This window comes from Cyanistes caeruleus, chromosome 9 (genome assembly GCF_971803275.1).
Source record: "Cyanistes caeruleus chromosome 9, bCyaCae1.hap1.1, whole genome shotgun sequence".
Classification (NCBI taxonomy): domain Eukaryota; kingdom Metazoa; phylum Chordata; class Aves; order Passeriformes; family Paridae; genus Cyanistes; species Cyanistes caeruleus.
Window position 1 is genome coordinate 4,260,324 of NC_141709.1, and position 18,841 is coordinate 4,279,164.

At 49.8% G+C, this 18,841-nt stretch overlaps 1 protein-coding gene across 5 annotated transcripts in view; it reads right to left on the minus strand.

The window, feature by feature from the left end:
* Positions 1–3,526: 3,526 nt before the first annotated feature.
* Positions 3,527–18,841, minus strand: part of PAPPA2 (pappalysin 2) — an 88,009-nt gene continuing 72,694 nt past the window's right edge. For 2 of the 5 annotated variants that reach the window (XM_086842575.1, XM_086842574.1), the window contains exons 20-22: positions 17,948–18,019; positions 5,578–5,676; positions 3,527–3,685 (exon numbers count right to left, since the gene is read on the minus strand). In XM_086842575.1, the coding sequence (XP_086698701.1) occupies positions 3,611–3,685; positions 5,578–5,676; positions 17,948–18,019 (246 nt within the window). In that variant the 3' untranslated portion in view covers positions 3,527–3,610. Of the gene's footprint in view, positions 3,686–5,577; positions 5,677–10,139; positions 13,566–17,947; positions 18,020–18,841 lie in introns of those variants that run through there. The other 3 variants (XM_086842577.1, XM_086842576.1, XM_086842578.1) reach the window with 2 other exon arrangements.

An 18,841-nucleotide genomic window follows, 5' to 3' on the forward strand; every position in this document is an offset into this window, starting at 1 on the left:
GAGTGAGATGGAGGAGGAAGAGGAGGAGGAAGAGGAGAAGGTCTGTGTGGAGCAGGGTGTGTAGCTGCAAGCCTAAACTGCTGTGTAAATATCTCAGCACAGCTAGCTCATCACAAAATCTTCTCAGGGGTTATCTGGCTTGCAATCCATGGGGGTTTGGAGAAAGCCATCCCAAAAAAGGTTGCAGTGGACTGCAAGGGATGTGTCACCAGCACATGGGAAGATTTTTAGGAAATGTGTGTGTGTTGGAAGGGTTGGTGTTGGCTTCTCTCCAGAGTGCACAATTTGGGGAGCTTTTCCCTAGAGAGGACATTTAATGTTACTGGGAGATGCTGTTCCTCCTCTGGAACTGAGTCCCACACATGAAGAAAAGACCCATGAGGAGCTTCAGAGATGGCTGGAGGAGGAAGAGTGAGGTTTAAACACAGGGCAAGGGCTTTTTGGTGTTTCTCAGTCCATAAGTACAAAATTTACTCAGTCACTTTAAAAAACAATGGAAAAAAAAATCCTCAAATCTTAAAGCAACTTTATTCTCTTGGGTTTTAAATTTCTTGCCAGGATACCATGTGGTCCTCTGGCTCTAGTGTGGGCCACCTTCTGCTCCCCCCAGGGAGGTGGAGTGTGAACATACACAGACACACACACACACACACACACACATTTCCCTACATTTTAAATGGATTAATTACAAAAAGTGACCAGTCTTAGACCAGTTTGTAGCATAACCAGGAGAAGACCTTCTGCAGAAGTGTTCTTGCAGCTGGTGGGACAGCAAAAGCTGCCTGGGTGGCAGCCTTGATTTAGGGGGTGGCATTAGAGATGAGTGTCCCTCCACACCCCAAAGGAAATATCCAACTGGGCTGTGACTGTTCTGGGAGAGTCTGTGGTTTGGGAAGAAGAGAATATGTCAGAACAAAGGTGTCAGGACAAGCAAACCACCTCCCTGGCTCCCTTTTGGGGGAATCAAGGAGGCAAGAGAGATGGAGGATGAGAAGATTATTTATTTTTCATAGATTTTTATAAAAAATAATTATCAAATACAAAAAAATAAAAATAGCAGCAGCCTCCGTTGTGAATAAAACCCTAAAGGGGACAAAAACCGCTCAGTGTCGCTATAGAAGAACAATATTTCGGTATGTAGAAGCTGTCTGGTCATGAGAAGCACAAATGTCTACCAGCCAAGCCAGCACTTCCCATCCCAGCCCTCCTCCTGTTCCCCTTTCCATGGGGCATAGTCCCTTCCCTGCACACACAGATGAGCAGAGAAAAAAACCCAGGATTTTCATGCCAAAAGGATACAAATTTGGCATATAAACACATGGGCATCCAGGTAACGCTGACACCAGGCAGGGAAGGGTTTGTCATGACAAGATGCTGGAACTTGAAATTCTGCTTCTGTGTGTTGTGTTCATCCCACATCCCCACTGCCCCCAGCTGTTGGGGGCTGCCAGAACCCCACTCCTACTGTGATGGGGCCCCTGGATCTCTCATTTCCTGCACTGGTGGAGCAGGACAGGCTGCCTGAGTTGCACATCCTGGGGGTGTTGGGCCAACTATTACTTGAATTTCCTTGGGTTGCTTGAGGGTTGTTTTTTTTTATTGAAAAGTTGATATCTGACAAAATATTGCTGCTATCTGCCTGACTGACAGTGAATTTTGGGGTGGGGTCAACCTGTGCATGATGAGAACAAAAATGTCAGTGTCCCAAGAGGAGATGGGGCTCATTGTCCCCCACCTCTTCAAATCTCTGTCTAGGCCAGGTGGATGGGGACACTTGGGGTCAGGAAAGGGCTTGGAGAAGGACAAGGCATCTCCTGCCTGGATGCTGGTGGGACATCCCAGCACCTCTGCCCCTACTCAAGTCCTCCAGTAAAACACAACCGTAGGAAATTCCTGACAAAATAGGATGGGGTAGAGCTAGTGGAAGCCTTGAAAATTCCTGGTCTCTCCACACCGTGTCACCCTCTCTCCACCACTGGAAGCCTGTATCCAACAGCACAGGCTGTGCAGGCAGGACACAGGCAGGCAGGCTGGAGTCCTTTGCTCCCAGCCTGCAGCTCACCCGGGCTCCCTGCAATGAGTTCCTATTCTGTGGTCCCTTCTCTGCTCTCCTCTCCTCTATCCCTTTTCTCTGCCTCTTTACAGCACAAAACCATTAGTGATAATCCCAGCTGGAGCCAGGCACCTTCCCCATTGCTGCCTTTATGTGGCTGGGTCCTAGCTGAGCTTCTGGGAATCAATTATTGGGGGCAGAGGTTCTTGCTGGGCTTCTCTGAGGCCAGAATTGAATCTGCAGATTTTCACTTAGTGCCTACAGGAGCAAGAGCCTCTTGGAAATCAGCAGCTGTATGTCCAGCATGAGGGGCTGGGACAGAGATAGTAATACTACTGATACTAAGGAAAATGTCAATGAGAAAAGATGATTCTCAAAGTCTCCTGACAGGTGTTTTTTGGTCCCTTTGGCATTACAGGGTCTAGTCTCCTCTGAGAGCTTCTGACAACACAACTCATTTGGAGCTCAGATGTGGGGGAAAGAGAAGAAGGACCACCTCAGCATCCTTCATTCCAGCATCACACAGCAACACTGGTTTGGCCTCTACATCCAGCTGGGTGTGCAGTGGCTGGGGAAGTGAGACAGAGGGGGAGCATGCTGAGTCTTTGCTCCTGTTGACCATGCAGTGATCCCCATGGACACATGCCCAGAGGGCTCTAAAATAATGTGTGATGGATGCCTGTGGTGCCCTTGGAATCTGTTGTGCTCACTGGGATGATTCAAGAGCACAATAACATTTTTTCTCAACCCCACAATCCTGATCCTGATCCACACCCTAAGCAGAACAAGGCAAAGCACTGGCAAATACCAAGGGCAAAACTTGGTCCCTGCAAGATGCCCTAATCACCTCGAGGTGAGAGCATCCACTCCTGGGGAGCTCTCTCCTGGCATGGCCTGGATGTTTGGCTTCTCTTGCTCTCCTCCTTGCAGCTCCTTCTCAGCAAGGAAGGGGAAAATCCCTGCTCCTCCTGCCCTGACCTGCACTTTTCTCAATGGTTTGTACTTCACAGCAGCATGGGTGTGTGATAAAGGATATCCTTTCTCAGCTTCATCAAGAGCAAAGAAAATATAATATATATTTATATATATATATTACATATATGTATATAGATATAATTAAGTTTAAATATTTGCAGAGAGATCACAACTACCTCGACCTTGCTAAAAGAAGTCTGTACAGCAGAGAGGGGTGCATAGTGACAAAATCCAGAGCAAAGACAGACACCCAGGAGCCGGACCAGGACAAACATCCGTGGCAGCACCTGGGCTCTCGGCGTGGATGGACCCTAGCCCAGCGTGTGGCTGAGGCGGCACCAGACCCCTGGCTGAGCGCCTCGTGTGGGTTCTGGAGGGAGCAGCGATGGGGACGGGACCACATTCCTGCCCTCCTGGGCTCCTCGGTGGCCCGGACCCAACCCCTCCGTGCGCGGTCGCCATCCCCCTGCCCGGGCTCTCCCTCAGGCTCCTGCCCCCTTGCCCCTGCCATTCCCACGGCCCCACTGCTGCCCCTTGGCTCCTCCGGCGCTGCCTGACCCAGAGAGGCCCCTCGTGGTGCCGCTACTGGTTCTCCTCAGCCGCCGGGTCGCGGCACGTGCACTCGTCCTGGTCGCAGTCAGCAGCAAATGGGATCACCTGGGGGAACAAAGGGACATCTCAGCCTCCACCCTGGGACACCCCTATGCCCCCACAAGGCTTCTCCACCCTGCTATGGACAAACAGGTATTTTGGGCTGGGCCCTGTTGTTGGCACTGCCAGGCTCTGTGCTCACTGAGGAGTGGGCTCTGATACAACCTGTCCCCAGCTGAGTTTTGTTCTTAGCCTTTTCCTTTTTAGTAGCAGCCAAAGGTCGGGTTGAATCTTGTGCCCCAAATGTCAAACTCTGGCAAGAAGTGTCCCCTGATGGGTGTAAGACATTCAGACTAGGGCTGGCACTGGTGAGGCACCTCTAGATTTAAGTTTTACTTTGGTCCCTGTTAGAAGACCCCCTTCATCCATGTCTGAACCTATGGACCTGTCAGCTACTCCTGACTCTTCCAGCAAAGCATGAGGATAATATAGCCTCATCTTCTGCAGCAATTTGGGGAACTCAGCCAAGCTCTCAACTGCAAAGCTGACCTCCACACTGCCCGACATAAAAGCCAGGGTAGGTGCCTTGTTCTTGTGTGCTGTGGACTAAGGAAAGACAGGCAGGATGGAGGCTCACTGAGCAGGAACAGCCTCCCATGGGGCAGGCAGTGGGTTCCACTCATAAGTTGTGCAGCTTTGAGACACCCTGTGCAGGTTGGGAGGCTCAGTGCACATTCTCTACAACAACTACATGTGACCGAGCAAGCTTGTGTCCCCTTCTCTGGTGGTAGCACAGAAAGGACAGAGGGCATACACTGAGCATCTGACTCCTGGTTGACAGTGGCCTGGTAATGAGCCATGGGAGCTGAGAAAAGAGTTTCCTTCAGAGATTTTATACACACCAGGCTCAGAGCCAGGAGTTTTTCTTTCTGTGGAAACACATTTGATTTTTCACAGACTGGATCAGCAAAGGAAGGGCTGGAGTGCTTTGGGGATTTTTTTGATGTTTAAACCCTGTATTTCTCCATCTGTCTTAAAAGGGAGGTGCTGGAAGCATGTTGAGCGGAAGATCTGGAACCTGTGGGGGATGAAAGCTGTGTCTGTGTCTCCTGAGAGCCATGGGACTGAACCCCACCACTTTCCACTGTGTACCCATCCTTTATTTTGGCCATGTCTTGCTCTGAGATGTCATTATATTGTTGTGGGGATTTCACTCGTCACTTGGGTGTAAAGCCTCCTCTTTCCTATCTCAAGTGGATCTTCCCAGGATTTTATTTTTCCTTTTCTCTGTGTATGTATGCGTGATGAAAGGAGAAATGATTCAAGCTCCACAACAAAGATGAGAAGATCCAAATTCACATATTTTCGCAGTGAGAAATTATTTCATGCCCTGTGATTTGTTTTGCTGTTGGATATGATTAGGAAGAATGGGCTGTGAGTGCTGGATAGCAAGTTAGGTGGGAGGGAAGGTTGTGATGGGAGACAAAAAGGGGTCTGTGCAACCCCAACGCCAAGTTACTCCCTCTATGCTATTCTTCCCTCCTCAGAGAGGGAGGAAAACACCACTTGTAGCAGATGCCAGTGGACCATACCAAAAATCCCCTGAGACAGCTCAATTACACAAGGTGACTTCTGACTCACCATGTCTAGCACTATGTCCTATGGAAGTCATTTCTTTGGGACACATTTCCCAATACGAGAGGAAATCCCATGAACCTCAGTGGGAGCTGGGCTGAGGTTTCAATCACACTGGCCTGAGTCCAAACCCCGCTCTTAATCAGTGCGATGATGTCCGTCAGCTTCAGCTGGCTTTGGTTTAAAATCGCGCGTTTGTTCTCCGTTCATGGGAGAATTACACTGCAGGCTCAGTTCCACAGCCAGCAAAGCCAAAGAACATATATAGCAGTCACCCCTGAATCCATAGATCCTGGCCAAGGCCATGGGAGGTGCTGCCTTACCTTTCTGGAGGACAGTGTGGAGGAGCAGCAGTCCCCGCCGTCATACTGGCAGTATGCCCGGTTGTTGATGGTGTCACACCAGCCATCTGCTTGGAAGGGCTAAGGCAGAGCAACGAGGTTTTGTCAAAGGTTGTTCAAAAGCATAAGGTTGCCCCCAAAAGTAGAGGCCCCAGGTCTTCAGCAAGGCCCCTGTACCCACTTCCACCATACACAAGCCCCTCTTCAAAGCCAAAGGGCACCAGATATCCCAGCTGCTGTGGATGGAGCAGTGGGTGTTCCAAGGGCAGCAGCTAGAGGATCGTGGAATTGTGTCAGAAATGTTAAATGGCATGAGCAGCCATTCAAAAAACCAGTTTATTGTTGTTCACTTACATGAGTCATCTGATCAGAGAAGAAGCAACTGGGGCTGAGAAGCAGCCAGTGATGGCTGAGAATCTCTCCCGTGCAATGGCTGTGACCAGCGACGTGCATGGGAAGCACTCGCAAGGAGGCGTCAGGAGCGGTCGGCAGCCAAGGTTTATTTATCACAGATCTACACCAGCACTGCCAAGCAGCCACTGAACGAGCTACAGGATGGAGAAGCCATTCGTTCCTAGAGTGATTAGTAACAAAATGCTTCTTTCACTTCGGGCTCTGTGATGGTACTTACTGGCCCAGCAACCATGGCTGACCTCCAGGAGGACGTTTTCCAGCAGAATCGTGGAATCATGGAATGGTTTTGATTGGAAGGGGCCTTAAAGACCATCTTGTTCCAACATCCCTGCCATGGGCAGGGACATCTTCCACTAGACCAGGTATCCAAGCCCTGTCCAATCTGGTCCTGAACATTTCCAAGACTGGGGCAGCCACAGTTTTTCTGGACAACCTGTGCTTCTGTCCCACCACCCTTAGAATCAAAAGTTTGCTCCTAATATCTAGTCTAAACCCACCCTATCTCAGTTTAAAACCACTACCCTTTATCCTGTCACTCCATGTCCTTGCCAAAAGCCCCTCCCTGACCCTTGTGTAGCCTCTTTTAGTCCTGGAAGGTGCTTTAAGGTGTCCACAGAGTCTTCTCCAGACTGAACAGGACTCTTGCTAGAACCCTGGCTATCCCATTGCTCATGGAAGCAGCTGACTCATTTCATTGGGTCTGGTTGGCCCCAAACAACAACTGAACTCCCCAAAATTCCCAGACTCAGCCTTTGATGATGGACACTCACATGTAGCACCCTTAAACTGAACGAGAGCCCGCTGAAAAATGTCACTGCACCACAATAGCGCTGCACCCACTGTGCCAAAACCAACATGAAGGCCTGGTGATAATACCAGTAATTCACATGAAAAAACCATGCCAAAACCAGAGAACCCATGTGGCTTTTTGTCCTTGTGACTCACAAGGAACAGAAATGGGCTCAACACAGGCTAATAACGCTTTAGGAAGTAGCAGCAGGGATTATGGCAAACCACCAGTTCTGGTCTCCACTATCAGTAGCACAGGCCACAGGCCAAATTCAGGCAGGCACAGAAAGATCACATTAGCCTGGAAGATTTTGGAAGAACAGAAGAAAGAGCACACCTTTCCTACAGCTGGGAAATTGAGGCACAGCCGAATTAGGTAGCTCACTCAAAAAACCAGAAGGGATTTGACTCCAGTCATTGCTGTCACAAACTTCATCCAGAGGAGACCAGGGTGCAATTTCTTCAAGGCAACAGTGTTAACACTCCTCTTCCACCAAAAAAGCATCAGGTGGGTCTTAAATGATTGTGGTCAAAGGTTTCTCAGTCTCAAAGCTTTGAGCACCGGGAGGGCCAGGGCAGGGATGCTGGGGCTGGCAGGTACCAGGATGCCATCGGGACTGGCCAGGGACACTGGCAGGGGAAGGCTCTTCTGGGTGTGATTTGCTTTTGCAGCCTTCCACGCGGTGGAGTTTTTCCTTGAGCTTTGCTCCATATGTCATGACTCACTGGCAAAACAACACCCGTCGCTTTGGTAGTTTCCATACAATTATGGGGATGTTTGCCCGTCCTGGCTGCACAGGTCTGAAACGATTTCCAGATCTTGCATGCAAGGTGGGGGGAGGACGGAGGCAGGGACAGGATGGGGAAGGAGAGGCTCCCAGTCTCTCACTACACCTATCAGGGCTAAATGCCCCCTCCTCTCACCCAGCCGGAGCCCGTACCCCACCCTAAACAAATACAGGCTCCTATGGCAACACTTGTTGGGGAAACTTAACAACTCATGCTCCAAATTACATTGGAAAAACATATGAAGGGAAAATAAAAAATGACTAATTGGACTCAAGGCATAGGAGAGCCAGGCACAAGGTTTGGGGATTTCTGTCCCTGATCCTTGTCTAGTGTTTGGAGAACACAGTGACTCCTGTGCCTTTGCCTTACTGGGAGCCTCCACATGGTTTTGCCTGTTGTCAAGCAGAAAGAACAAAGTAAGGTGCTGGTTATCCTCAAGGGCACAGGAGTCCTTGTACTTGTACCAGGCTCATTCTTGCAGGAATCATGGCAAGGTGGGGACACAGGCAATGCAATCTGTCAAGGGTAGGGGATGTGAGAGAGCAGAACCCATACAGACTCAGTTCAGTGCTTGAGATGCGTGGCTCTACAGAAAGCAATGCCAGTGGTGGGAGAAGGCAGTTTGCTCACATCTGTGCCTTGCAAAAACACCTGATGATGTTTTAAGATGCTAGCAAGAAAAAGGAAAACAGCAATGCCCAGCTGTGCCACATGAAGGTTATGGATGTGATCCAGGGAAATGGTCAGCTGGGTCTCAGCTGCCAGAATACGCATCCTCCAGCGTGGAGAGGGGGAGGTGGGTAGTGGGCTGGTTGAAATGTCTCTTATAAACAGGGAAAAACTGAATAAGGGAATTGCAGCAGCCACTCTACGCTGTGTTGAGTGGTGGGGAGCTGCTGGGCCAGGCGGCGTGCCACCGAGGCAGCCAGGGAGACGGGCTGTGTCAGCGGATCTCCCGCTCGGCCATCCATCTTCCTTGTTTGTTCAGACAGGAGCTCCAGTGGGGCGTGTGTCAGCACGTGGAGGTGCAGCATCTGGCACTGCCGGGCCGGAGCCTTGCGCTGCCGGCACAAAAATAGTAACGGCAAATCAAGTGCTTGGCAATTTAAATAGGCTAAAAAAACACAGCCTCTCAAAGCTGGGAGCAGGCACAGATGAAGAGAGAAAAAATTGAAGGGGAAAAAAAAATATGAAAGAGAGAAAAATACTGCAGGCAAAGGAAGGATGCGAGAAAGGACGGGTTAGATCCCAGTGCATCCCAGACAGAATCATCTCCGAGTGCTCAAATGGTGCAGTCTCTCTCAAGGATGCTGGGAGATGTCACCCAGGGAGCAGTGCCTGTGCACAGTATTTTTCCACAACCCTTGAGGAGTCCCCAGGCTGGCTCCATCCCTGGGGCTGTTGTCCTGCCCAGCAGGGAGTCCCCAGTGCCATCAGTGGGGTGGGCAGGGTCCAGGCATTTTTCTTCAAATCCACCTTACACGTAGCTTGATTCAGTGTGAAAGAGCACAAAAGGGTGCAACAGGTGAGGGAAAGTTGGACTCAGTCACAGATCACATCAGTGTTGGACATATTTCAGTGCTTCACTGCTGGTATTTGATAAATATTATTTTCCAGGAATGCATGTTTTGCTCTGGTTGGGCACACCTGAAGGCCCAGCACCTTGCTTTTGGCCATGCCCCCTTCCAGATGTTTTGGAGGAAGGTGGAAAAAAGAAAAAAAAAATAAATCAGCATTTACCTGGCTAACTGTGTAAATGAGGAGCTGAAAGGCTCCTCTGATCTGCCACTGAAGTGGAAAGTGCTTGTCATTTCTGTCTGCACACAGCCATTGAAAGGCCAGATCCCAGTCTCAGGGAGCCAAGTGCAGCCTTAAAAAGCAAAATGCTTTCTCCCAGACTGGTCCTGGGCTTTGTGACTCTGCTGATCCATCCAAGGAAGGTGCACACTTTGCTTTCATGAAGCTTCTAAGTCAGCATGGATTTTGCTGTCCTTTCATTTATCCCTTTGGGAATTGGTATTCTGGGCATCAAGCTCAGACTGTTTTTATGCTAATCCAACCATGTGGCTGAGAAGATGCAGGTGTTTTTTCCCTCCTCAGCTATCACTTTGAAAGCAGCCCCAGAGAAACAGGGGAACCACCTTTTGGGCAGGGACCAGCCCTGGAAAAGCTGCTGCTGCCCTCAGACTCATGCCTTGTGCATCAGCTTCACCACCAGTAATTCTGCTCCTGGGACAGATGAGTCACTAGTGGTGGGAAGATGAGTTGGAAACCCCATCCCTTTGGTGGCAGGGGGATGTCAGACCAAACCAGGCCTCACAGAACCATGGGACACAAACCTGAGTTGTCCCAGGGCTGGAGAGTGCTACAACTGCAGGGGTCTGCAAGAGAAGCTGTGTCCCAGGTGAAGGTGCTGCCTGTGGCAGGGAGGAACAGACAGGATATGTGGGGAAGAAAAGCATGGACAGGCTGCAGTAGCCCGTGGAGAGGCTGCCTGCCAGATGTCTTCTCTTCCTCCCTACCTCAGTCACTAGCAAGATCTTTCCAAAAGCTCTGGGAGGTCCCTGGGAGGACTTGAAGAGTGCCCAAAGCCTTGTTAAACATCTGGTTCACTTAAAGCCCCAATACATCCACCACCCCACCTTGGGTCCCTGAAAATTCCCCCTCCCATCCCTGTCCCAATCCCTCCAACATCCTTCCAAACCACTGCTCCCCTGCAGAAAACTGTCAGTCCTTGAGGCCAGAGATGTGGCAGGAGCTGGCTGAAGTGATTCTATAGCACCAGATCCCCAGGACAGATCCCTTTCCTTACACACATTCACGCTGGTGAGGCAGAGAGCCCGGCCATTCTTGGCTCTCCCTGCTTGCCCAGGGAAGTTGACTGGGAATGCAGACTGTGGGAGGAAATGACAATGTTCATTGTTTGGATTAAATATTTTTCTTGGCACTCTCTCTGTTGCAGTGTCTTTTATTTTATTTTTTCTCCCCCCCTTGACACCCCAAGCACATTTACTTTCCTTCTCTCCTTTTGGAGGCTCTCTGGCACAAGGAGGTAATCTGCTCTGAAAAACAGAGAGGGACAGAGAGGGAACAGGTCTGGCTTTTGCTCAGAAAGTTTTGGGATGTTTTTGTGCCCTGAGCTGCCCTGAGCAGTGAGCAAGGTCTACCTGGACCATTGTAAAGAGGGAAGCAGAGTGAGCAACATCCAGAAGAAGAGACCTCTAGAAATTTGGAAACGGGAACCTGGGACCAAGTGGCCTGAAGAAGAGAAACAAAATCCTACAGACTTAGTGCTTCATTGTCCATTTTTATGTCTTCCAGTTCCTGTCCCCTGAGCCATCCCTCTGCTCCTTTTGAACTGTGGTACCTGCCTGTAGCATGGCTCGTTGGAGACATTATGGACCTGCCCCATCACCTCAGACACAGACAGAAAGCAAAGTAGAGAAATTCCAACTGCTTCTGAGCCTGCTGGTGTCCCTGAGCCACTTGTCAGCTAAGCATGCAGATTGTTCATACCACATCTCAGGTCTTCAGAAACATCTGCTCCAGCTCCAATGTCTTCTCCCCAAGTCTCACTACAGAAACAGAGGCCTGCTGCTTGAGAACATTCTCAACACACCTGAGTGAACACCTCAGGTGGGCTGGAGGGTTGTGACACCCTGCTGTCTGGTTTCAGCTCATGGACCATCACTGCTGCTGCCATAGGACCTCCCAGCAGTCTTGGTGTGGAGCTCTAGGTGTTCTCCAGAACAGTGGGGTCCCTTGGGGTTTCCTGCAAGCAGCTGGGCCCATTTGAAGCAGTCAGTGCTGAGCTTGTGCAGGATTGGTGTCTGCAAGGTGGATGGAGTGCACAGAGACTCCATGGGCTGCTGTCAGTGGCCATCCTGGGAGAGCAGGTCCTTGCCTTCATGGTGCCTGAAAGTGCTTCTGTGTCCCAGGCCAGGATTTCGCTCGGACACACTTCTGCTGCAGAACTGAACATGTGGCACTTCGGACCCTTGAATGGGGATGTGTTTCTTTATCCCTCTGCACTGTGCTGCTCAGAGGCCTCAGGGCTCAGCAGAGACCCATCTGGAAAGGTCTTTGCACAGTCCAAGAGACAAGAGGGAAGAAAGAGATTAAATGCTGGTAGAGATCACATCGGAGCAGATCTTTGCTTCCATCAAAACATCCATGTCCATGATATATTCACGGTGAGTTCCTCAGCCCTGTCCTTTTCACACCCTGATCTCAGTGCTGACAGGAGAAGAGACACAGAAGCAGGAAAGAACGGGGGGGAGGAGCAGAGGAAGTTGCTGTGTGTCAGTAGTACTCCTGGCAAGCATGGTGGCTCACCCTTCACAGGGATACCGCTGGGACACACAGGAGAAGGCAGGACTTCCTGTGCCATGAGCACCAGCCTGCCATCCTGCCCTCAGCAGCTCTCCTGCTGCACAGATTGGATCTCCCGCCAAGCCATTTGTGCAAAATATGTTACAGGATAGAACGGGTTATGGAAAACAAGCCTTGAAAACCACAAGGGCCTCCTGACCCACTTGTATCTGGTTTCTGCCAAGTTCTTGTTACAGATCTTAAACAGAAAGAAAAACAATGTACAAGGGATGAAGGAGCTGAAGGGGAATGAATATTCGTGTTGGAAGAGCAGTTGGCTGGGCTATGCTTGGGGATGTTTATTATCAGAAACGACTCATTGATTTTTATTTCAGCGGGTGCCTTCAGTGGTTTTCCACTCTGTCTATACCACTGGCTGCACGACTGTGACTGCTGGGAGGGGGAAAAGCGGGACGTGGACAGGGATGAGGGGAAGGCACTTGAACTGGAAAGGGCAGAGAAGCAGCCAGAGGTCAGCACATCCCAAGTGCAGGGCTGCTGGCACAATGTGGCTTGGGGAAGCTGAGGCTGCTCCCACCTCTTTGGGGCTGCACCACTATTGGCATCTCTGGGTGCTGGAGCCCTACCCATGCCAAAAAACCCCCATCTTTTGGGGTCCTGTGAGCCTGTCCCTGCAGGTAGGGGAGGGGCACCTGTCCCTTGTCCTTGCACTGTGCTGCTGTGTGAAAATTTTATTTCCCTCTGCTTTGTCTCTTAATAAAATGATGCTGCTACAATCACACTCCGTGTGTGTGCAGGGGACAGAGATCTCTTTGTTTAGGAAGAGCACGCCTCAGCTGTGATTTTTGTAAGAGGAAGAGATTTCTCTGGATCATCCCTGGAAGGCTGTATCTCATGCTGAGCAGCCCACACTGCCCATGCCAAAAGCAGCATGAAAATGTACCCAGCAGGAATGCAAAGAGCTCCCCATCTTGCCTTCCACCTCCCCAGCATGAAGGGCTTTGGTTTCACCAGTCAGATGTCAGGGCTGATGCAGGAGTGACCACTACCTGCAGTCCTTGCGCCTCATGCTCCCCCACCATCTGTACAAGCTGTATTAAGCAGGGTGGGAGGTACAGCACTGTCTGGTCCAAGAGAGGAGAAAGATTTGTGAATCATGAGAGGGTGACTGAATTCTGGCCATGCTTGCTTTAGAGAGCCTCCTTGGTGCAGCTGGGCTACCTGCAGTCCTCACTGCCTTAAGCCTCAGGAGTACAGAAGAGAATCTTTCCTGGAGCAGGGCATTCCACCAGCATCACATTTCTTACCAGTTTCCTGTGCTGAGTTTTGCCATGGTACAAAATCAGAGACACACAAGTCTGGGATGAGTGAGAACCAAGGGTCCCCAGCCCCACTGACACTGAGGAGCAGAGGCAGCTGGAGCTCAGTTGCAGTGCTTGTCCCAGGGAACAAGTCTCACACCCTGTCTCCCATCACATAAAAGAGCAGCAGGTTTTAGGTGACACTTCCCACCATCCTTATTGTATATGCCTTCCAAAGGGTTAATTCTGACTGAGAAATGCTGGACACAAGCCACAGATGTGCCAAGTGAGGGTTTTGTGCATCCTGATGGGAAGAGCTAAGGATTCTTCAGGGTCCTTCACTACCTGTTGGATCAAGAGATTCAGGAACAACTTGCAACCACACAAACACTTCAGTCCCTATTTAATAATTTCCATTGCAACAGCTCAGGAAAACCACAAAACAGAGAACAGATGAACATTTTACGATTGTGATAACATGACCAGCAGCATGAGAGGGCAACGAGACCTTGTCCTCATGCAGGGAAGACCTGAGATTCCCAGCAGCTCATGCTCACAACAGCATTCTGTTCTCTGCCCATCTTCATCCAGGGCATGAGGCAGAGACCTCAAGTCAAAGTCCCTTTCCATTAACCCTTTGCTGCCTGCACATAACAACATGAAGCTGGAGGTGAGAATGAGGCCAGCATGTTGCACAATGTGATGGCTGCCCAAAAATGCTGCCCACATTCACTGTGGTCACTGCAAGAGCAGCCTAGCTTTCTCTGAGTGCACTTGAGCAGGACAGTGGTGGTTACCCCATCCTATGAAAAACATCGTGTAAACACAATGATGATAAATTAAGTGAACCTTTGCACCTAAACCACCTACAATGTGAAGCATGGGAGCCCCTGTGGTGAGAGACAGAGGGGTGCAGATGCAGGCCATTGCACAGACTAGGAGGTGCTCCATAGCAGCCACTCATGCACAGACTACTTTGGACCGTGGCAGGAATGGTCAAAGGGAGCAACCTGGACCTCTATGTACAAGATCTCTGTATACAAGATGTCTCTTCCTCTCAAGTCAACAGTCTCACTTGCTTTTGAGCACAGGTGGATGATACATCAGAGGTGATCACCTTGGGATGGCTTAGGAGAACGTGACCCAGGTGCTACAAACACCTCCCTCACAGCAGTGTCAAACACACTACCAGGACCAAAACAACCTCCTCCCAACCCATGGTGGGGAGGAGGGGTTTCTCTCCTCCTCCACTCCTCTCTCCTGACAGCCCCAAGCCCCCTCCCTTGGTGCTGCCATCTGTTTTTCTACTGATGGCAGGGGACGAGATGTTCCGCTGGCCCTTGAAAGGCAAAGTGCGCTCAGCGCTAACTTGTATTCCTGACGGGCTCCTGGAAGGGTTTGCATCCCTCCCTCCCCTCCCTCCCTTGCCGACGTACGTGCCTCACTGCTCCGGCACTGGGGAACTTGGCAAGGCACAGCAAGAGAGAGGGAGGCAGATGGATGACCAGATTAACAGAAAGAGAAGGGAGGTGGGAGAGAAGTGAGAGGGATGAGCAGGCAGCCTGATCCACCGCCAGCGTAGGAGAAAGACGAGCGAGAGTCCCTCTAATGCCACTGCATGGTGACCTGCACTTTCCAATATGAGGCAGAGTTCCAGATGGAGCTGGGAAGGTTGAGCCTTGGCTACTGCTACCATGCCCCGGCCTGAAGTGACTCCACCAGAGAGAGACAGTACGAGCTGCCAGGTGGCCTGGATTCCTGTTATGTAGGGTTGCTCCCCTCACTGAGGCATCCAGAAGAGAAACCTTCCTGATCCAAGACACACTTGGCAGTCAACAGAGAGACAATGGACTCTCCAAGGGGTGACTCAGACCTGAGGTGACATGGACAGTCCACTGGAACAGCATTTCACTGCCCAGTGGTGGCACAGTCTGGGCTCTTTAAGGAGGTGTCTCCATTGAGGGGCTCCTACGAAATGAGGGGGAACCCAGGACTAATATGACCCATGGACATGGCAAGTGAAGCTGAACCATGTGTGTGAGGGGGCCTCCATGCAGTGAGGACAGAGCACAGGTTATATTCTTTACACTGCTCCTGATGTGTGATGCCTCCACATCCACAAGGGATTGGGGGAAGTGGAACAGCCTCTGAGAACTGCAGAGCTCTTTGTCACAAGAAGGAAGGCAAAGAGGAATACGAATGAGGATGGAAGTCAGCACAGATGAGGTAGAAACAACATTTAGGGTATTCTGTGGTCAAATGGGGAGACTGGTGGCATCTCCCTTCTTGCCAGTGCCAAGCAGAAGCTCCCAGAGCAGTACTTTGAACGAGGCACCTTCAATCAGTTACTCTTTACAGCAAGACAATGGCTACTATGAAACTCATGTGGGGAAAAAAAAAATACCTAGGAAAATTTGGATTATTGGTCCAACCTTAACAGCTTGCAGCACTGTAGGAGGAAACACATGGAAAAAAATAAACCAAGACATGTATGTGAGAAGTGAGGAGAAGGAAAACAAGGATGAAGAGGAAGCTGGGAGCTGCACCAAAAAGGAGAGCATAAGGGTGAAAGAAACTATCTGAGGATGAATCTTCATTAGTGAAGTTACAGTGAGTGACTGTGACCGTAAAAATAGGCCTGCCCTGATGAAACTGCTAACAAGGAAGAAGGCACTGTTCCATAGAGGAGGATCAGGATATCTAACAAATAGTTAGATGACCTGAAAGACTACAGAGAGAGAAACAAGATGACATTCTCTTGTATAAAATGGAAGGGCAAGCTCTTGTAGTGATGGCAAAACATCTGCTGTTAGCTTGGTGCTCATCAGTTGGAAAGAAAGGAGGAAGAGAAAGATCTGTGTGTACTTGCTGACCTCAGGATATCTGAACTGCCAGACTGATGTAAGTACAGAAACAACAGATACAGTCCTGTGTCCCATCAAAAGAGACATTTCCAGCACAAGGAAGCTTTATGCAGGGCTTTGGTAAGACCTTGGATGGAAGAGTATGTACTGACTGCTTGGTCATTCTTGACGAAACAATAATTGAAAGCAGAAAAAGTATTTAAGAAGTCTACAAGAGTGATGAAGAACATGGAATCTCTCCATCTTCTGGTGGGACACTGCAAGATTTTGGCCTGGTTAACCTCCTGTTTGCCAAGAGTCTTCCCTGAGACTGCTTCCTCAGAGTAAAGGAGAGTGAAGCAAACAGGAACATAAAGATCTCATGTTGGCAGTGAGCACATTTGATGAGAGCACAGTGACTTACACTGTGACTTCAGGTACTCAGTCTCTCTCTCTCTCTCACACACACAAACAAATAAATTGCCATTTTTCATCATTCCCTATGGGATCTCTCACTGAACACACAGACCCAAGGTGAAGCACAGGAACCACACAGGAGGAAACACTAGGGTCAGTCTGGGGTACCTGAGCCTAAGGGAGAAGCGTCACAACTGTGCCAGCTTTATGTAACCTGAGCTGCACAGGAAGGGAAGAAGAAACACCTCACACTCCATCAGCTCTTTTGAAAGGACCTAGTACCAGAGAGCACAAGAAATTCTCCCTTGCTAGAAGAACCACCACAGAGACAATCACTCAATCATCTGGTCTGCTCTTCCACTTAAGCCATCCCATTTCAAACACATTACCCCAGATTTGTGCTAAAAGATGTGGTTTAGAAGACACAGAGCTCCCAAAATATCAGAGGATCACTAACTTCTGGTGCTCAATCACCAAACACCTCTCTAGCACACAGCACCTCATTTCCCTACTTTTTCTGCCGGTGTCTCGCAGTAGACATGCACAACACAGACACTGAATTTGGGAAATAACTGCTGCACCTTCTGTAGACCATTAGGTTTCCTTCCTGAGGACATGCCCCTGCAACATTGCCCTTTCCCCCACAATTCAGTCGGCAAAGAGCTGAGCTCAGCAGAACCAGCGAGGAAAAGCAATCATTCACATTGAAATGAGCACAAGAAAAAAAAATACAATCAGCAAACCCCAAAGCTATTTTTGGTGTGCAAACTCCTTTTACATTTTCCTTTTTGGTAAAAATCCCAAATTTTCAGCATACAACATTCCAAAATTTCCCCCCTTTTTTCTTTATCCTCAATCATAATAACAACTAGTGCTTGACAAAGACTGCCTATTTTTAATTTCCTTTGTGAACTGACTCCAGGCTGCCTATGATTTTCTCCTGCCTGGTCATTATTCAAAGCTAAATGAGTGGCTAACCAAATTCTGCAAGGAATTCTTTGTCTGCAGATTCTTCAGGAGCAGTTTGTTTTGCATATACAAGGCTGGAAATCCTGACTGTTTGATTTGGACAGGTGAGTCACACAGGGCTTTTCTGGACCCATGTTACTCTAGAACTGCGGTTCTGGTTAGGGAAATATTCCAGCTTGGAGTCAGCTCAGGCTTTTGGGGGATACCCCTTGCCAGTGAAATCCTTTTGCTAGAATATTCTGTTCAGGCTGGCCAAAAAGAAGCAGGCAATGAAGGAAATAGGTTATTGTGCAGCTCTTGCTCCCCAGCATCATCCTGGCTGTGGGGATTCTACACAAGGATACTTCCTCTGCTATCTCTGCTCATCCAGCAAGCCCTGGCCCAGCTCAGAGCAAACATAAGGTGAAAACAGTCTGGTTTGTGCTGGAGCAGGTCTTCGCTGCCAGGAACTCTCCTGCAAAGAGCAGGCAGCTTGTGCTGGGGACAGGGAGGGCTTACCTCGCACGACTGGATGCAGTGAATGACAGAGGGGTCCGGGTACCACCGCAGCCTGCCCGTGCACACAATGTTCTGGAAGAGAAGGAGAAGACAGCAGTCAGGCGAGGTGGATGAGGCAGGGAAACAGACAGCAGTGCTTCCTGGAGCTAGAGGGTCTCCTACAGCATTGCATTACTCACTGTGGGGCAGAACAGCAGTGACACTCCCAGGACCCTCCCTGCACACTTTGAGGCCCAGCAAACCCAGGGTAGCTGCACCCAAGAGCCCACAGACCAGTGTACACTGTTCAAGGCAGAGGCCAGACACACATGTGTGTGGGTGTGTGCATGTAGATGTATATTGGTTGGACTTGCTGATCTTGGAAGTCTTTTCCAGCCTTAGTGATTCTGTGTTTCTATATTGATACAAAACTGGAAGAGAACAAAGGGAAAGGACAGGGACTACCTGAGAAGTGGGTTTGGCTGGCAGTGCCACCATAATGTCTGACTTGGCCAGGAGCTGCTGCTGGGGGTAAGCCACAAGAGACTGAAGTCTGCCATCATGTCTCTGTGTGATGCTGAATTCACCAGCTTCTCAGCTGGTCATCACTCAGTGCCTACAACAATTGGCTCATTGATCCCTGCTCAGGCTCTGGAAGCTGCATCCTGGGAGGACTCATCTCTCCAGACAGGACTTGAAGTAGATACACCAGACTCACGGTCACTCTGAGGTTCTCACTGGTATTTACAAGGCACAAACTCAGCTGTTGCAGCCAGATGGACACAGGAGCAAGATGTGAAGGGCTCAGTTTCTCGGCCCTGGAACACACCACCCTGCTCATTTAGCTGGGGTTTGTGGGGAACACTCATGATTACACAGGGGGAAGAAAAGCCCCACCGCACATGCAATTTCCTC